Raw genomic sequence first — 17,645 nt, forward strand, 5'->3', positions numbered from 1 at the left:
CACACACACACACACACACACCCCTCTGCACTAAGATCATGATTAAGATCCAAAACTTAAAGAACTGACTACAAAAGTGTATTTTAATATTTCTCAGTGTTTATTCTTGTACTGACACTCTAAATAAATACACAAAAAAACAAACAGATCGCTTCTTTGAATGAAATAGACTAACGATGAAGTAGGCTATAAAGAATAAATGAGTCCCTTAGGAAAAAAAGGCTTCTTTTTCAGTGGCGGAGATTGCACTCAGAAAGTGAGCATTTAATCTTCTGGGGGTTTTTGAAGCTTCAAGGCTCTGCTGTAGTCAAACCGACTCAGTGTGGCCCATTGATGTTGCGGTGCAAGCAGGCAGCCAGGTGGTCGCCGCCCCTCTGATATGTCTTCAGATCTGTCATCAGCGCCATCAGTGGCAATAACCAACCAGGCGATTAGAGCGCATAGTGACGTCTCTCGTTTGTTGATGATCTCTCCCTCTCTAGCAGGCTGTTTTGGGCGAGCTACTTTGTAGCTTCACCTCAGCTGATGTTGTGCGCCAGCTGATTCCCCGCCGTTTGTGCAGACCATACAAATTCCATCAAAGCGCGGCAGCCAACACGCAGAGATAAGAGTGAGATAAGAATCAGACGGGTGTAACAATGAATATAGCAAGAGATTGCGACAATGGCCCCTGAAACATCTATTCAGTATATCCAAATCTCTATCCACCAAACAATGTTTGTTACGTCTTTGAGAAATTGATGTGAAGTATAGAGACTAGACTGCAGGTGCAGTGTAAGGTACAAGCTTAACTAGGCTATGAACAGCACTGTGGCAGTACTGTTTTCAACATCTCTGCTGTCACTGCTGACCCTGATTGAATCAATTTAACACATGAACTACAGTGTGCGCATGGCAATAATTCCGTTGTTTGATGTCTTTAAACAAGCAATAACACTATTGTCAGCAGCAGTTGACTTTGAAAGTGAAAATAAGTGAAACTCAGGCAGCACAAACTCAGCTGTCATTCAGTTGCATGTGTATGTACGTTTGCAAAACTCATGATCTCATAGCAGAGGCACAGCAAGAGACGCTGCTGCTGCCTTTGTGTAGGGAAACATCGATGCTAAAAGCAGCTGGTGTGATTGGCCAAAACAATGCATCCCACTCACCCCCTCCCCTCTCCGGGCAAGTTTGCAAATTGTTTTGACACAGACAACTCGCAACAGTTTGAGAGCACAAATTTGATGTGTTGTGACATTGTAATCACAGTTTTGAGAAGTTGTAATCACTAGCTTGAAGTAATTTAAAAAAATCTTTTTGAATGCAAAATTACATGTTCAGAAATAGTTTCACAAGTTTGCAGCTATTAAAACATTTGTTCACAAATTCATTTTCTCTCCGTCTGCCTCCTGTGGCATGTTTAAAGGATAAGGCTGGTGTTTTTTAATGCGTTGCTTACCGTCTACAAATCTTATGAAAATAACAAAATCAACAATGCGTTTGCTCTACTCCCATTACTTTCTGACTTCCCACGTACCGTTTTTAGCCGTCAGCCCGGAAGTCATTGGCTCCAATTGTAAGCTAAAAACCTTGAAATACAGCTCACAAAGACATAGTTTACATTTTAAAAATCGCTAACTGTAACCACGAAAAGTCAGACTGGAACTACTTTCCTGAGATTGCAAACGTGTTTACAGCTGGCTTATTAAGTTGTTTGAGGAAAAAGTCGGCATGGCAATGATGAAATATGCTGCCCAGAGCAACGGCATGGCTCTTTGACGTGTTTTAATCGTTTTTTTAATACAATGGAGTTCTGTGGCTGCTGGGACATGGCTTCATTGGGCACCGGCTACATGGACGAGATTTGTTGGCAAAACAAAATCATTGCTGATTTTGTTATTTTCATAGGATTTGTTGATGGTAAGCAATGTATTAAAAAACACCGGCCTCATCCTTTAAGTGAAATGTTCCATGTTGTGTTTTTAAATTATTTCAGATGCACATTAAATGAAATCAAAGTTTTTTTGTCCATAGTTGAAACTGAACAACGATGCAATGTGTATGGTATGGTGTTGCTTTAGAGATAATAACAGCACACAATCCATTAGAAGCCTAGACCCATTTTGGCAATCACTTCATGATTCAACTTTGTCACGTTGAAGTCATTCAGTTCACAAATTCTTTTGAAATGGAGGGGATTGCACCAAAGTGATTTTTTACGGGTGGACCCCAAGGAACTTGATACTAATTACTCCCCTTACCCTCCTCATTTCTCTCGCATCAGCACTGCCACCTTGCACACTCCCCACTTTGGTGTTTGCAGTTGTGTTTCTAACCCTAAGAGCCTTTTAGATGGGGTCACAAGAGTCCGGTCGACTCCCACTGCCCCTCGTTGGCATCTCAAGCCCCAATGCCAATCTCTCCTCTTAAACACACACGCGCACAACGAAAAACGAACAAAGCGATTGAGAGGGAGTGAGTGTGAAACCAGAGCCAGTGATAACAATCTGGAGCTCAACCTCTGACCTGTCGTCAGGTCAGCACTAGGCCCGGTTGTCAGCCCCTGCTCCTGGCTCTCATGTTACAGCAGGGCATTCCCCTCATCCTTGCCCACTTCGCAGCCCCTCACTGAGCCCAAGGGGGCTGAGGGTGAGACAAAATGTTATTATAATATTTGCTTAATTGAGTGTCGTTGCAGTAGCTTTTTAGATTCTTGCACATTTGGCAAAATAAAAGTCTGTTGTGCCTTCTGAAACACCACAAAAACACAAGAACATCAAGATTGCCTTAATAAAGACATCAGCTCTGCCTGAAATCCTAAAGAAGATTAATCTTGCCTCTGGTTCTTCCTCCTGTTCTGTGCACTCCAGGTGGGAACTGGCAGCCATGACCACCAACAGCAACATCAGCAGGCCCATCTTCTCCTCCCATGGCTGACACCACTGGACGCTCAGCAGAATCAGAACTTGCTCTGTTTCAGGATCCCGGGCTTTTATCTTTCTAATCAGCTGAGCTCCGAGGGACTTTTTTTGTACAGTATGGATCTGGATTGGATTCATTTTCCACCTTCTTGGGTATTGCTGTCTCCAAGTCAAAACTGAGCTCTCATTAGTCTCCAAAATGTCCTGCATATTACTTCCTTGGACTCCATGGGTTTCGTATGTCTATGAAAGGTGCTTGTCTAGGGTTTTTTTCCCCCCATATATACAGAACTCAATGAAAATCAACTTGATTGTTTAACAGTATTACAAGCAGTGACAAGATTTTTCTAAGAGTCGCTAAAGATATTTTTCCCCTGGAGACGCTGATCCTGTGAGAAAGTGATTGTTGACACCTGTTCAGTTGCCGTTTTCTCTCCTTTCTAGCCTCTCTAGAAATTCAATCAGCCTATGATAATCATGGACTTCTAAACTAAGCACAGGAAAAGACAAGAACTTCAGCCAAAGGTCTTGAGAGCTAACCTCTCTGTTCTGCGGAGGCAGAGGATATCATCCAGATGTCACACTCAACCGTTCTCCCTACAGAGACAAATATGAACCTTCTGTTTCAAACGTAGACTTGAAGAGACTGAGGTGGTTGTGAGTTTGTATATCTTGCAGTTCTAACTTGGTCACTAAACCATTTTTACAGTACCATGTCCAGCAAATGACAATGTTGTACACAGTATATGGAGCCTACCAGGCAAACTTATTACCTTGGCATTGAATGCAAGGAAACAGAATATAGGGGAACCACAATATTTCTTGGTGTCTAACACCAAGTTGTGAAATGGTTCTGTTAGAATGGCTTCCCAGGCTTTGCTTTTACCGACTTTATCATAGCTTGGCTAGCAACCTGCTGCTCTTAAATGTCTCAAAGGTGATTTGCAAGGCTGTTGAGGCGAGCTGTTTGCCTTGTAAAATAATCAAGTCCATCTACCTCCCTCAGTAGCATGTGTCACAGAGTGGCGACGATGCTGCGTTTAGTAACACTTCCCATACATTAGTAATCTAATTTCCCCTGAAAAAAAAGCCTACTCACAGTGATGCGAGTTTGTTTTTTGTGGCTGTTGTATATTGTGTTCCTCCAACACGTTTAGTGTCTTTGGAAGAGCATTGTACGACCCACCCACCACAGATTTTCCCTCCCTGTAGTTTGTTTTTCAGTGCCAAATGTGGAAGGGTATCAGGATACAAATATATACTGTGTATGTGTGTAAACACGTGGTCCTAGCTACATATGCTGCATCCAAGTCAAGCAGCGGTCAGCGATATCAGCTACTTACCTGCGGTCACCCTGATCCCAGCCCACCTGCTTCAGTTCGCCTGTTGTTGCAGGGGGAGATCATCACTAGTATGCATAATGTAGTTGTTCCCCTTTATAGACAATCCTACTGAGTCAAACAACACTCGCGGACGCTCCTTGTGACCAGCTTATTCGCAGTATGGTGCAAAACCAGGAAGTTGCGCACGTGTTTTTGTGTACAACCACAAGCAAAGCTAAACCTGATCAGATGTTATAGATGCACAAGGGCTGTTATTAGGTGCCACTCACTCACCATCCATCTTGAAAATGATTTGGAATAGCTGAAATTGGAGATATTTATTCAGGCTATGTCTTTTTTTTTTAATGTTTATTCGATACTAATCATTACTAATTTAGCAAACAAAATTTTGGAATCCAAATTTGAAATGAGTGATGGTCTTACCTTTTATCTTTATCTACATTAGTTACCTCCTATAATAAAAACAAATGTATCATGGCTTAATGACTGAGTGAGGTCTTAATGGGTTGGTGAGAATGACTAAACAGGCAGTAAAGTTGTCATTGCTGCCTTTATTTTACCATGGATTTTAGTGGTTTCAAGTCCTGAACAAGCCATTGTATGTATAAAGCCCAAAGCTTTGCAAAACTAAGATGTGAATAGGTACCATGTTACCACACTGGTTGTGTCCACATAATTGTGATCTACATCAGTAGTTTCAATCCTGGTGTTCAGGATCAACAAGTCCTGCTGGTTTTCTGTCCTACTAGGTATTTAATTGCATTCACTTTGCATTGAAGGTGTAAATCCCTCATTAGATGGTTAGAATGAAAACCAGCAGGACTCTTGAGTCCCGAAGACCAGGACTGAAAACCACTGATCTACATCATAAATGTTTACAAATCTATGTGAAGTAGTATAAAACAATCTTAAAACGCAGGAGAAAGTCACCAGAGTACTGCACTAAAGCCATTCTTGGCATGTCAGGCCTTACAGAAAGGAGACATTTTAATGCTGCTTTTTGCCTAAGTAGACTCCAGAGTTCTGAGAGGTTTGGTTGCCCAAACAATGTCTGAATATTGATGTTTTTATTATTTACAGACCAGTGGTGCCAATGTGACTCAGTGAGTCTAATACCCTCTGTACTGCACATAGACATGGACATATCACACGATATGCCTCGATGCCCCAGTGACACGGACTCTACCACAGCTACTGCAGTGAAATCACAGGGACGCTTATCACGTGTTCACACACAGCTTCATGTGACACCAAATGACCGTTGGCAAAACTGAGGATTTTTGTCTGTATTTCTTTTTCTAACCTGTGGTGTGGAGAAGGAACTTTTATTTCAGGACTTGGTCCTTTCTTGTTGCGACAAGTGTGTGTGAAGATTGCGGGTGATGGTAGTTTCAATCAAGAACTCATCAGGAATATGGAATAATATTAACATAAATGAAGTAAATGATGATGTAGAAGCTATGGTCAAAATAAAATACCTGCACAAAGAATTTTCCTCAGTGATGGTCACTCACCTCCAAGAAGGCAATGTTAATGCCAATCACTACGAACAATGATCTTGCCTAATTACCTGGGCGTTCCATTTGTATGCTGGCAATGGAAAACACCATGTAATTTGCAATTTCTGAAGCTTCTCAATAAATTGTCATTTGACATGTTCTGGTTATTGTTATGGCTTTAGCATATATGAATAGCATCATTGTCAAGCTGATCAAACTACTGCGGGTCACTCTTGTGTTACTGGTTATTCTGAGAGGCATTGCTTCCAGCAAGGAAGAAATGCATCATTGGATTGAAGTGCTCACTCAGAATTATTTAGAGTGAGCGGTATTTATTTGCTGAGTAGAAATACCTGTGACTGAACTGATCTCATGTCAGGAAGTGCACTCTGTGCCAGTACAGAACTACCAGAAGCCTTCACTGTGGCAGAACTTTCTGTTGGTGTTTTTGGTTGGTACCATATTCTGTATTTAGGGGTTACATGGTTCAATAATTTAATCAACAGGAAAGAATGCATAAAAATAACATAAAAAAAAAGAACAGAACAAAGTATTGAGTGTGTTTGCATTCAGGTTAAAACTGTGCAGGCCCCCTGAGCTTTGTTTTTTTTTTTTTTTACATTTATTGAGGGGGAAGCTATATCTGCCAAGGTTGGTCGAGATTTCCTGTGCAATATGCTATATAATTGTATAAATAATAAATTTGAAGCAATTTGATTTGTTTATTTGAGTATCCCTTTCTACTGTGTGGAATATATGCAATACCTTTACTTTTTTACTTGCGTTACTTTCAAACTGGTTGGACATATTGATCATCTCTGATCAAATGAAGATGTATGGATTTAGTCAAGGTTGAATTGGCCATATTTAGCAGTGTTGCAGTCCGGTGTCTTATGGTCAAGGTTGGAATGGCGAAAGGTTAAGTGGCTGCATTTTGGTGTGTAGCTATGTGCCTATTATCACACTCCTTAGGGAAAAGTACTTAAAAACAAACTTTTTGGTATTCAAAATAATTTCTGAGAATGAACTGGAGATCGTTATGACCTGAAATTCCCAAAGCTGGACTTATTGAAGTCAAAATAAAACTGCATGCTCTGAAATTGCGATTGGCAATCATGTCAAAATTTCTGATTTCTTGTGTAACAGTAATTTTCCAGTGAATATGTGTGACTATAATTTTCCACTCATTGCAAAGAGCTCAATGAGTTTGATTCTTATGTCCTAAGAGAACGAGATGTGCCAGATTTCTCCCTGCTGATATCTAGTGAACTATCTTAAATCCTTGGAGTAGCGTGTCACTTCCTGGTCTCCAGGTCTGTGGACCCTGCAGTTCCCTTCCTGCTGAAAGCCAGAAAGCCTCGTCTGCCCCAGTCGGCCTGTCTGGCAGCCCTCACCGGCCACTTCAATGGGTGCTCTGGGAAATGCAGGGCGCCCCCACACCCCCCTGTTACCCTCCAGACTGCTTAATGGGACGCGTGCGGCCGCTTTGGGATGTCCCATCATTAGAAAGTGTCTCACCCTGAACCCCAGCCGAATCTGCAGCTCCTGTGGCCAGCAGCGGCCCAGCAGTTTGTTCCCGTCTGTCACCAGCCCGCTGCTATAAACCCAGCGTTATCTGCAGTGTTAAGTGCAGGCCACAGACGGAAGGTCAGCCTAAAGCGAGGCAGCAGAGACACCCTGTCCCGCCTGGCCTCGCGACACACAGGAAGCGGGTCTGCGCCGGGCCCTCCGTCTGGCCCCGGAGCCTGCCAGGGTCAGCAACGCAGGCGCTAATGCAGGGAGACACTCAGCCAAATTGCTCTCTAATTTCCCTTCAGGTCCCAGAAAATCCCACTGACCCTTGAGAATCAGACCGAGGATTTGTTCGGAGTGATTTGTTTTGTCTTGTCCTCCTGTTCCCGTCCCATTCCCTCACTCAAGTTCTAGTTCTCTGCTCCCGGCACTGTTGGAAGCTGTTCAATTGGGGATTTGAGAAAAAGAGGCACTGGAGGAGCACATGCCCTTAGATGATATAAGCTGTAGATTTTAAGCATGTCATGCAAACACAATGTTCTCTGAGGAACAAGGAACCATTTCACAACACTGAGAAAAGAATCCCTCTCTAAAAATGGGACAATACATGATGCAGGACAGTTTAAGAAAACCATTCAGCCTGCTGGCACCAATGATACAAACAGCACAATACACTTTAATGCCCCCCACCACAGTACATGGTATGTGAAACATTTTATCAAGAACAATACATGACCGAAACTTCATACTTGCACCTCAGGTTCCCCCTATAGTGTAGATGTTCTCATTAGATTTTGAAGCACCTTGCTGCATGCATTTGCATGTTAATGAGGAGAAACAGATTTTCTTGCCACTACTATAACTCCTTAATGCTTTTAATTAGGGAGTTCATATTAATAGTGTCCTTGTGTTATGTGAAGACATATGTTGACACAGAAATATTTGCTAATTAATCCATCAATTAGGTTAATTAATAGATTCATTAGCATAACTGGTTATGTTTGATGTAGTGATTATCGAGTGTGTTGTTTCAGGTGAAGGATCTGGTTCTGTTGATGACCACACATTTCTAGGCAGCGGTGATGCTGCAGACTCTGGCCAGTGAAGAGCCCTTCCTCTGCTATTCAACTCTGATTGCAGAGAATCAACCTTTCCCCCCACTGACAAAGAGGAGAGCTCATACTGGACCTTAACTGCCTTTGACGCCAGCCTGTCAGCATTTGCACCGACCAACTTGACTGTGAGTGGGCTCCTGTCGCCACCTTTACCCCCCGTGCAGCACCTTCTCTGTCAGCATCCCTCAGCTCTCTCGAGCCGATGCCCTCAGGATCAGTAGGTGACCGCACCTGGGATGAGGGAATGCAAGGTTGTTAGTATGCTTTATCTTCTCTGATGCCCATAATGTAATCACCTGGTAAAGTAACAAATGCCGTGCCTTTCAGCCTCAGTGCGTCACGTTCCTCCGACCTGCAGCCGATTCCCTTCCAGCAGGGGTTTAATTGAGTGAGTAATTCACACGCAGTTAAAACCCTTTGTAGACTAACTGCTGTAGCTGACATGCTCAAAACTCTATTTGGGAATGAAACGATGATGGATGACACTGGCTTTCTGCTGTTTTGGATTGTCAGCGACGTACTTTTTGTTTGAAATGCAGTTGTGCACCAGAACATAAGAATTTACTACAAGAGTTTACTTCTCATATTCCCTAACGAAAATTACTGTAATATCCCTATAATAGCCTATTCCTGGAGGGGCTTATAGTGTGTCTTAATAGCGGGTTTATAATGACCTATGGTATTTTTATCTGCTGTTTTATCTGCTGCTAAACACCATTGTTTGTGTGTGTGTGTGTGTGTGTGTGTGAGGACATTATTCAGTTCAAACAACCCAGATGCCTCGGCTTCAGTGTATGAAACGACACAAAACAGCAAATAGGCCTATTTCATTTCACATAATAACACCGGTCCCAAATATTGCTAATCCCAAGGCTGATTGAACACAAAACTAAAACGACATTAAGATATTCACCCGTTAATTAACACAATAATTGTACACATCACGGACCAACAACTGCAAATTATTACACCGCGTACGTGGCGATTAACCGTTAGTTACGCACGTGAAACAATCACATAGCCTAACTCGCGCCTATTTCTTAATCGATGGAATGGAATATCTAAACGCCACTCTCCCTGCGGACGGCTTGGCTGCATGGGTCCAATCTGACGGGTTATTTTTAGAGCCCGCTTAACTAAATATATCCCTCCGTCGTTTGTCATCGCGTCACAACAAGTAACGTTATCCCATATTTCTTTTCTTTTTTTTCCTCTCCCTCTCTCCCACTGGCCGAGTCGAGGCAGAGGTATCGGGTTAATGTGGAGTTTGGCTATAAAAGGAGGGACGGCGCACAGGGGCTTGACACTCACACACTGAGCATCTACAGCCTGCAAAGGTAGGAGAGGACACTTTCTGCACTTTCTGCAGCTCCACACACAGGAGTTTCACTATTTCTCAAGCCAAACTACTGCTTTTAAACTTTTACTCATTCAAAACTGGGATTTTCTAAAGGGAAAAACACTGGATTGCTTACTTAGACTAACAAAAATCACTATAATACTTACATAGTCCTTATAGGGCGAGTTTATAGTGACCTTATCGTACTTTATGGTATTTTTTAAGTATATGATATCACTATAATATTCCTATGGGATATTATATAAAGTTTTGAGTGTTGCTGTGATATTCTAACATTTATTATAGGCTTACTTTAGTCATTCTTTGCAGCTATATTGCTATAAAGTGGCACTCACTTTTTTTTTTTTTTTTTTTTTTTAGTTAGAGATATAAATATATATATATATGATTGTGTATGTTTTACACCAGGTGGCCACATCACCGTCAAAATGACTATTTGGTGCGACTCCTGCAAATGTCATGTCAGCGCTCCCTGCACCTCGCATCATTTTCCCGTGGATCACCGCCGAGCAGTCTGCAGAAGATCCAGGTCAGTGAAAGCCCTTTACCCTCATTAGCCTCTGCTCCGTCCTCTAGTGGCTGAATCAACACATGGCTTGCCACAAAGTTACGACCTGAAACTCTGTAACACCTCTAAGAAGCCCTGTGCCTTAGGTTTGTAGCGTAGTATAACTTAGCCCTAATGGTGTTAATACAGAGAAAGTCAACCTTGTCATCAGGCTAGAAACTGCAAGAACACCAGGAAAAAAATCACTGCAATACTCCTATAATATTCCTGTTGGGGTTTATAGTGTGTCTGTGGTTCTCAATAGTGAGTTTATAGTGACCTTAACCTACTTTATGGGGTTTTTTTTATCTGCTGTGGTATCACTATAATATCCCAGTACAGTATACAGTATACAGTATACAGTATTCATATACAGACTTAGAAGTTTTGCTGGGATATTTTAATAGTATCCTTCAAAAAAATTATAAAATCTCTATAGTTCTTTTTTGTAAAGGCCGTCTCCTGCTGTAAGCTGCAGGGATTCAGATTGATATAATTCTCCTTTTGTGGCACTTTTCTCTGTGCCTATGACGTGGGGCGCCCTGCTCTGAGGACACCCACTTTATAAGGCAATGGAGGAGCAGCAGAAGCCCAGCCTCCCCGTTTGTTCGACGCCCACACTGAGACACTCGCGGCTATAAAAACCCCCGGCTCTCTCTGGATGGGCCCAGACAGATACTGATCACACAGACAAGTCTGTTGAGAGTCCTCATTTTCTGCTGCAGACACGACAGCCTCTCGTATCAGCAGTTTCCATAGGAACCCTTGATATTCAAAGTCCATTTCAGCTCGTGAGGAAGAGGCACCAGAGCTCTCTAACGAGGCACTTTTGTGAAAAAGAGGCTAGATCAGTTCAGGCCAATTATTCTTTTTTACCATTTTTTTTTCTTGTTTGTTTTTTCAGACTTGCCATGAGGCAAAGAGCGTCTTTAGATAGATTATGTGAAACGCAAGTGTGGCAGTAGTGAGAAGTTTGGCTCCCCGGCTTTAGTTTCCTTAGCTTCCCTCTTCTTCCAACCCCTGACATCAGTGACCATGGTCTCTCACAGGTCCACCAAAGGGGCATCCAAAGCTCGGCGGGACCACATCAATAATGAGATCAGGAACATGCGCGCTCTGTTGCCCATCACCCAGGACGACCAGGAGCGTCTCTCCTACCTGCACTCCATGTCCGCCATCTGCACCTACATCAGGAAGTCTGTTCTCTTCCAGGGTAAGTCCTCAAACTTCACAGGAGTTGCAGTCGCTCTTTAGCATCTGAGAACTTCTCCTTATCTAAATTCAGGCTGCTTCGCTGTCAAACAAAATGGAACTAAGTTGGCAGCACCTCAGGGGATATATTAAAGATAGCAGATGTGTAAATCTGCAGAGATGTATGTGCAATGCAGCCAAGCCTGAGCTCATTTTTTCCCACCTGCAGGATTCCCAGCTGTGAAGAGATCCGGCTGCTCTCTGCCGTACGAGGCCTTTCTCCAGGCCCTGCATGGCTTCATCCTGGTCACCACCGCCCATGGGAGGCTGGTCTACGTGTCGGAAAACGTAGCTGAATATCTGGGTCACTCCATGGTGAGACTGTTGATTCACTTAATTTCCATTGACATTTTTTAGGACTTCTTATATGGAGCATCTTTTGTGCTTTCCCTTACTCAGCTTTATTGTTATTTATTCATGGTAGCTAATGTTGAAACTTGTACCTTTTCCAGGTGGATGTGCTTCAAGGAGACACTTTCTATGATCTGGTGGAACGCTCTGACATTGATATTGTGAAGTCAAACCTGAAGATTGACAACAACTCATCAACAGGTAATATTAAATACTTATAAATCATTTAAAGGTGCCATGTGTAGCATTTTTAAATATTCAGTATATCATTGTCAAATAAATGGTCGATAAACATGTTGGAAGTGATTTTTCCATTGGCCTTTCACTCCTTACTAGAGACTCTGAAAGCTTTAGCTCTTGTTTTGCTGAAAGAAGAGCGCCCTCTTCCTGTTTTGTGCCGTAAAGCAGTATAGCAGATTTCCCACGATATCCAACATGGTGGCTGACAATGTAAAATGCAGTTTAGAGGTTGACAATCTTCTCAGCAATGGTCTCATTTGGTTATGATAATTATACTGTATCAAAAATAATGTGGCAATGAGTTAATGTTAAAAACCTTTAACATGAACTACTAAATCAATCATCTACTACTACTACTGAACAACTGAACTCCCTGACTCTAACCCTATCATGTTTTCTTTCCTCAGAGAGGAGCTTTGTCTGTTGTATGCAAACCTCCAAGGCCTTCAGGCTCCAGCATGGTAGCTGCTGCTCCATGCTGGTGCGAGGGAGCTTCCAGTGTTTCCCCCAGCCCCGCCCAGCCTCCGCCTCGGTCTGTCCCGCCGAGGAGCTTCTGTTTGTGGCCCTCTGTACCCCTACGGTCAACCGCCTGCGGAGCGCTGACTCAGCCCACCTCTGCCAGAGCTTCAGCAGTGTCCACAGTCTGGACATGACTTTCACTCAGCTGTCAGACAGGTAGGAGCGGAGACACCACTTTAAATGGATGTAATCAAATTATTTGGTCACTGTGATGCAGTGTTCCATCAGAGATATTCATGACTGTTTTCTTTTCCAGTGGTTTTTATTTTTTGGGCTACTCAGCTGAAGAAATGTCTGGTCGATCTTGGTACAGTCTTCTCCACCCTGAAGACCTCTCCTCGAGTGCAGATTCTCATAAAAGTTTGAGTAAGTATAGAATCCGTGGAATGAAAAATTAGTATTACGCTGGTTTGATATTTGGACGAAAGCTCCTTGCAATGAAAAACAAGGTGTTTAGGTTCCAAAAACACAACTAAACATTTTTTCAACATTTCAATGTTTTTTGGAACTTGAACACATGAAATACTTTCCACAAATTTACCATCTTCTTTTTTATGACACCAGCCCTTAGGCTATATTATCATAGGTGCATTCTTAATTTTTCTCTCTAATGAAGCAAGCAGTGTGCATATGCTTATCCAACATAATACTTATGTTGTACTAAAGGGGCCTCTAGGGTCAAATGTTTTACTCAAATGTTTACTTAATCTAGCACAAATTTTGAAAGACTCCAGCGATTATATTGGATGTTCAAAAGCTGCTCATTTGATGAGAATGGCTGTAGAACTTTTATAGTGTTTATTTAAATTTCTCAGTTTTTGTGACTTTTTCAGACTTCAGTATTTAGCAATGGAAAACTTAATCAGATGCCTGGTGTGATTTCACCGTATACGTGTCACATGTTTCATGAATTTCAAGACTGTTCACTACTGAGGAAGGTGCATGATAATAACCTTGAGTGTTTCTTCCCTGTCCGGTCCAGTGCAGGCAGATGAGGGCTTCCAGGTAGAGATGGTGTTGAGACTCCAGCACAAGGATCTGTCTTGGACCTGGGTCTACGTTCAAGCTATCAAGGACTCTGAGTGCCAGGAAATCAGCTGCACTAACTACATCATCAGGTATGTGGAATTACTTCACTGACCTTCAGCTGACCGAATTGAGTGTGTAAAGAAATACTGGTCCATGAATACATCATCATGTGAAAAAACACTGCCTTTGCTTACACAGTACTCTGCTTTTACAGTGAAACAGAGGCCAGATTTCTCCTGCAGAAAACCAACAGCGATGCCTTCAGACCATCCTGTCAGACAAATTCCTGCCACTCTGCAGCTGCACAGATGCCCCACACTCAGGGCTGCGACCTCACAAAACGTTTTAAAAGGCAGAGGACGTCTGACAGCCAAAGCGAGGAGCCCGGCGCCAAGACTCGGAGGGGATATGAGCGAGACATCCTCTACGTGGCGCGCGCCTCCTCCCAAGGTGACGGCTCACCTGCTCCCGCGGGAGACGGCCCCGCTCTCTTCACCCCTCCCTACAGCCCGGCCTCCTCCGGCTCCCCTCTGCAGGAGGACGAGCTCAGCCCCGACTTCCTGATGGATGTGCATGGCTACACAGATCGGCTGCTGTCCTCCCCCGAGGGCTCTCCGTCCTATTACTCCTACCCCGAGGCCGGGCCCGCCTGTCACCAATCACCCTCCGACTCCCTCCCTGCGGCCGCCGAATACACCTTCGATCAGGGAGGCAGCAGCATGACCGGCGACCGCTCTCCGGATGCCTCCTTATCTCCGGCCTACGATTTCCAAGCTCGATTAGTCCCAGACCGCCTGTCTGCGTCAGACGTGTGCGAGAGCCCCGCGGACTGCGGCCTGCATCAAGACGACTTCGGCCTTCTGGAGCAGCCGCAAGGGGGCAGCTCTTTCCAGGTGTGTCTCGTTCCCCACAGCGTGTTGTCGCTGCACTCCAGCCTTCTCACCCCCAACCCCTCCCCCACATCCCAGGAATCCTTCCAGTACAACGAGAGGGAGCGGGTAGAGATCAGCATTCTGGCTCAGCAGATCTCGTCCTTGGCCAGCAGCTTTGACATGTACCGCACCCTGAGCCCGGTCCAGAATACGTCTCAGGCGGCCACAGAGAGCCCGCCTCTCTCTGCCTGTGACTGGCCTCAGCGCCCCCCTCCCCCCACAGTCGTTCCCCTCAAGCCGGAGCTGGTCCTAGACGACGGCGTGTTCGACAGCATCCTGAAAGACCTGGAAATGGTCGCAGGGAAAGGCCCCGGTGTCGTTTCCTACAGCTACCAGCAGGGTTCGGCGTGTAGAAGGACTGTGACCCATCAGCTGGACCGGGAGCCCCCCCACCTCTCCCCCTCCAGCCCAGAGGACTCGCTGCCTACAGAGCAGTTCGGCCCGGCCAGCATCACCTCCATGGATCCCTTCACTTTCCAGTTGGGAAGCCATGACCAAAACACTGGGTTGCATCAACTCAACCACTATCTGCACAGTAGCCTCCAGCAAGGTAATTTCTAACATACAGTGCAGCCACTGAACTAATGGTTTTCTGTTTAGGCTTTCTTTCACATGTTTAAGTTATCAATATTGGAGTTACATGCCACTAATATTATTCTCCCTCCTCTTTCAGATGGACTTGTTGAAGAAAACTTGTACTGAAATAAGTCTGTGACTTACTGTACTACCACTTGTATGACATATTGTCAAGGCAATCATTCTTCACTGGATTCAAAGAAGAGTTTGAGCAAAGACTTTTAAAGGACATCTTTGCTAAAGAGTTGGAAACAGTTTCCCCAAATGAGTTATTTTTGAATGTACAATAGAATCTAAACTAGATTCTGAACTTTCCCTAGTGGACCAAACTTGTAGACTTTAGCTTTGTCTCCATTCCTCTAGACTGCTGTCATCTTTCCAATGTGTTTTATGTTGTTGATGTCTCATATTGTATGAAAAAGGTACTTTTTTTAAATCTGTTTTACAACACTTACACACTGACAGGGAATTTATTTTCTCGTTCTAATATTGAGTGACCACAATTTACTATAGAGCACTTTATTAAAGCCATTGCCACAAGGATTTTATAAATGAAAATACATATTGATTTGAAGGAATATTACCTATGTTCTTAAACTACCTTGATGAGCTATATCACATAGATCATTATTTGCAACTAAGATCCACTTGTTAACATTTGGTTTTACTTGCCTTAAAAAAATCCCACAGAGGTATGAAAGATACTTCTCAGTGTTTGCCTGTTTGAAAAGGTTTACATTCCTTTATTCCTTTATATTCTCAGTGTGCCTTTAATGCATTTATGCTGTTGTACAGGAAAAAAGGTGCACAACCTCAATCAGTGAGATGATGAACTAATCACAATGATGATGATTGTTAGTTCAATACCTACCTCAATGGTACCTCTAAATTCATTCCAAGTCTGAAGTTTTTTAATTAATTGTATTTATTTAGTTTGAATACACTTAACCTTTCCCTCACTAAATAGTGTTGAAAAGTATTTTACTTTACCATAATGTGAATCATGTTAAATGTTACTTGTGTTCATTGCAGATATGTTTTTATTTTTGTTTGATATTGGTACGTGTCTAATTGTTCAGTGTTTCAAAATGTTGAAATGCAAATAAAACAAATTAAAAATATGTTGTGTCTTGGCTGATATCTTGATGAGAGTATACAACATATCATTTGTCTTCCATGAACACTTTCAGCACTAGACAGCTCCCCAGTCTATTTTGTACACTACCGCCCTCTTTCTGACTCTTACAGTAAATGCAACGACAACTATTTTTTTGAGCTGAACATATTGATACCTTTAAAAACCAAACTATCAAACATCACATTTCATGTTTACCCCATTAGTGCCAAACTAGAGCGTGTTTCTGTCTGAAGGTCACCTTGGAGTGGTGTGCGTAGCCCAACGTTTTATGTAATGAAAACATGAAATGCACCTTTTTGCAGGATCAGTTATATATCACAGTTGTCTGCTGAGTGGTTATTTTTATGTGCAAACCTGATCAGATTGCAGCTGGATAAACGGCCCTATGCATGAAGTCTATTGGTGCTCCATTGATTTTTACATATTGTCGCCTGGGGGGGGCATATAAACTGTACATAGTAGAATCAATTATCTGCTTAGACAGATGTGCAGAGTCAATGCATAAATACATTCATTGAGTTAGACAAAGAACAGAATTGAGTGGGCGTCGAGGTGACTGACGTATCGCTGGTTAAACACAGTCATAGCTGCAGGGAGGCACTTGGTCAGGATGCATGTCATAAATGGGGAAAAATGCTGCACAAGCTCACAGGGAGCACCACAGTCATGCTGGTGCAGTGTGTGCAATGCGGTGCCCCCACGTTTTTTTCCTCATAAAAGTTGAAACAACCACTAGATGGAGTGATAGCTCTAATCGCTTCCCAACATAGCACAACATAACAGCTTGGCCCACAGTCATGTCATCTGCATGCTTTTTGTGCAGTGTTCCTTACGCCATTAAGTGTGGAGGAATGTGGAGGAGAATCGTGTGTGTGTGTGTGTGTGTGTGTGTGTGTGTAGATTAGAGCATACAGCACAAGAGGACATCATTCAGTTCATTCATGAGCAAACAATCCAGATGCCTAGTCTCATCCACAGAGACCTAATTAAGAGTGATGTCTGTTGAAGGTACAGTGGCAAATAAAGAGCGTAACAAGTGCCCACGATAAGTCAGGAGACGCATCTGCTGTGCCAGGATCTGCCTGCATCGCTCCCTGCTACCTGCAACAATGATGATTTCCCCCGGGCAAAGTGGCACAAACTCTGTGACAGAGGCACTTCCATCCAGACCACCGTGACAGCCAGTCACGAGTCCACCTTCCCATTTCACATCACTGGCAAAACACTCAGCACTCACAGCACGCCCAGGCCTCCACAGAATTTACAACACAACCAGCTATTGTACGGATATAATTGTATCATGGCTGTGGAAGTGTTGCTGTTGTTGCAA

The 17,645-nt window shown here is 43.3% G+C and overlaps 2 protein-coding genes across 3 annotated transcripts in view; both read left to right on the forward strand.

Annotated features, from left to right (window-relative positions):
• The window catches only part of klhdc3 (kelch domain containing 3), a 30,081-nt gene extending 23,619 nt beyond the window's left edge, over nt 1-6,462 (forward strand). For both annotated transcript variants that reach the window (XM_071535941.1, XM_071535942.1), the window contains exon 11: nt 2,853-6,462. In XM_071535941.1, coding sequence (XP_071392042.1) covers nt 2,853-2,919 — 67 coding nt within the window. In that variant the 3' untranslated portion in view covers nt 2,920-6,462. The remainder of the gene's footprint in view (nt 1-2,852) is intronic.
• A 2,135-nt stretch (nt 6,463-8,597) lies between these two features.
• On the forward strand, nt 8,598-16,239 carry npas4l (neuronal PAS domain protein 4 like). The gene is made up of 11 exons (XM_071535949.1): nt 8,598-8,760; nt 9,609-9,709; nt 10,141-10,261; nt 11,329-11,492; nt 11,700-11,845; nt 11,983-12,082; nt 12,529-12,796; nt 12,897-13,006; nt 13,623-13,758; nt 13,884-15,151; nt 15,275-16,239. Exons 3-11 carry the CDS (start codon nt 10,161-10,163, stop codon nt 15,301-15,303), a joined length of 2,322 nt encoding a protein of 773 aa, XP_071392050.1. The 5' UTR covers nt 8,598-8,760; nt 9,609-9,709; nt 10,141-10,160; the 3' UTR covers nt 15,304-16,239.
• Nucleotides 16,240-17,645: the final 1,406 nt, after the last annotated feature.

Source organism: Centroberyx affinis, unplaced genomic scaffold (genome assembly GCF_046629955.1).
Source record: "Centroberyx affinis isolate AG114_WGS23_722 - 3 ecotype Tasmania unplaced genomic scaffold, CSIRO-AGI_Caff_v1 ptg002799l_1, whole genome shotgun sequence".
NCBI classification, from domain to species: Eukaryota; Metazoa; Chordata; class Actinopteri; order Beryciformes; family Berycidae; genus Centroberyx; species Centroberyx affinis.

Bases quoted from the DNA above. Each gene is read 5' to 3' on its own strand.
- npas4l (XM_071535949.1), top strand. From the start codon at position 10,161: ATGACTATTTGGTGCGACTCCTGCAAATGTCATGTCAGCGCTCCCTGC. The intron at 10,262-11,328 runs GTCAGTGAAAGC...GGTCTCTCACAG, and splicing joins GCAGTCTGCAGAAGATCCAG to GTCCACCAAAGGGGCATCCA. The intron at 12,083-12,528 runs GTAATATTAAAT...TTCTTTCCTCAG, and splicing joins TGACAACAACTCATCAACAG to AGAGGAGCTTTGTCTGTTGT.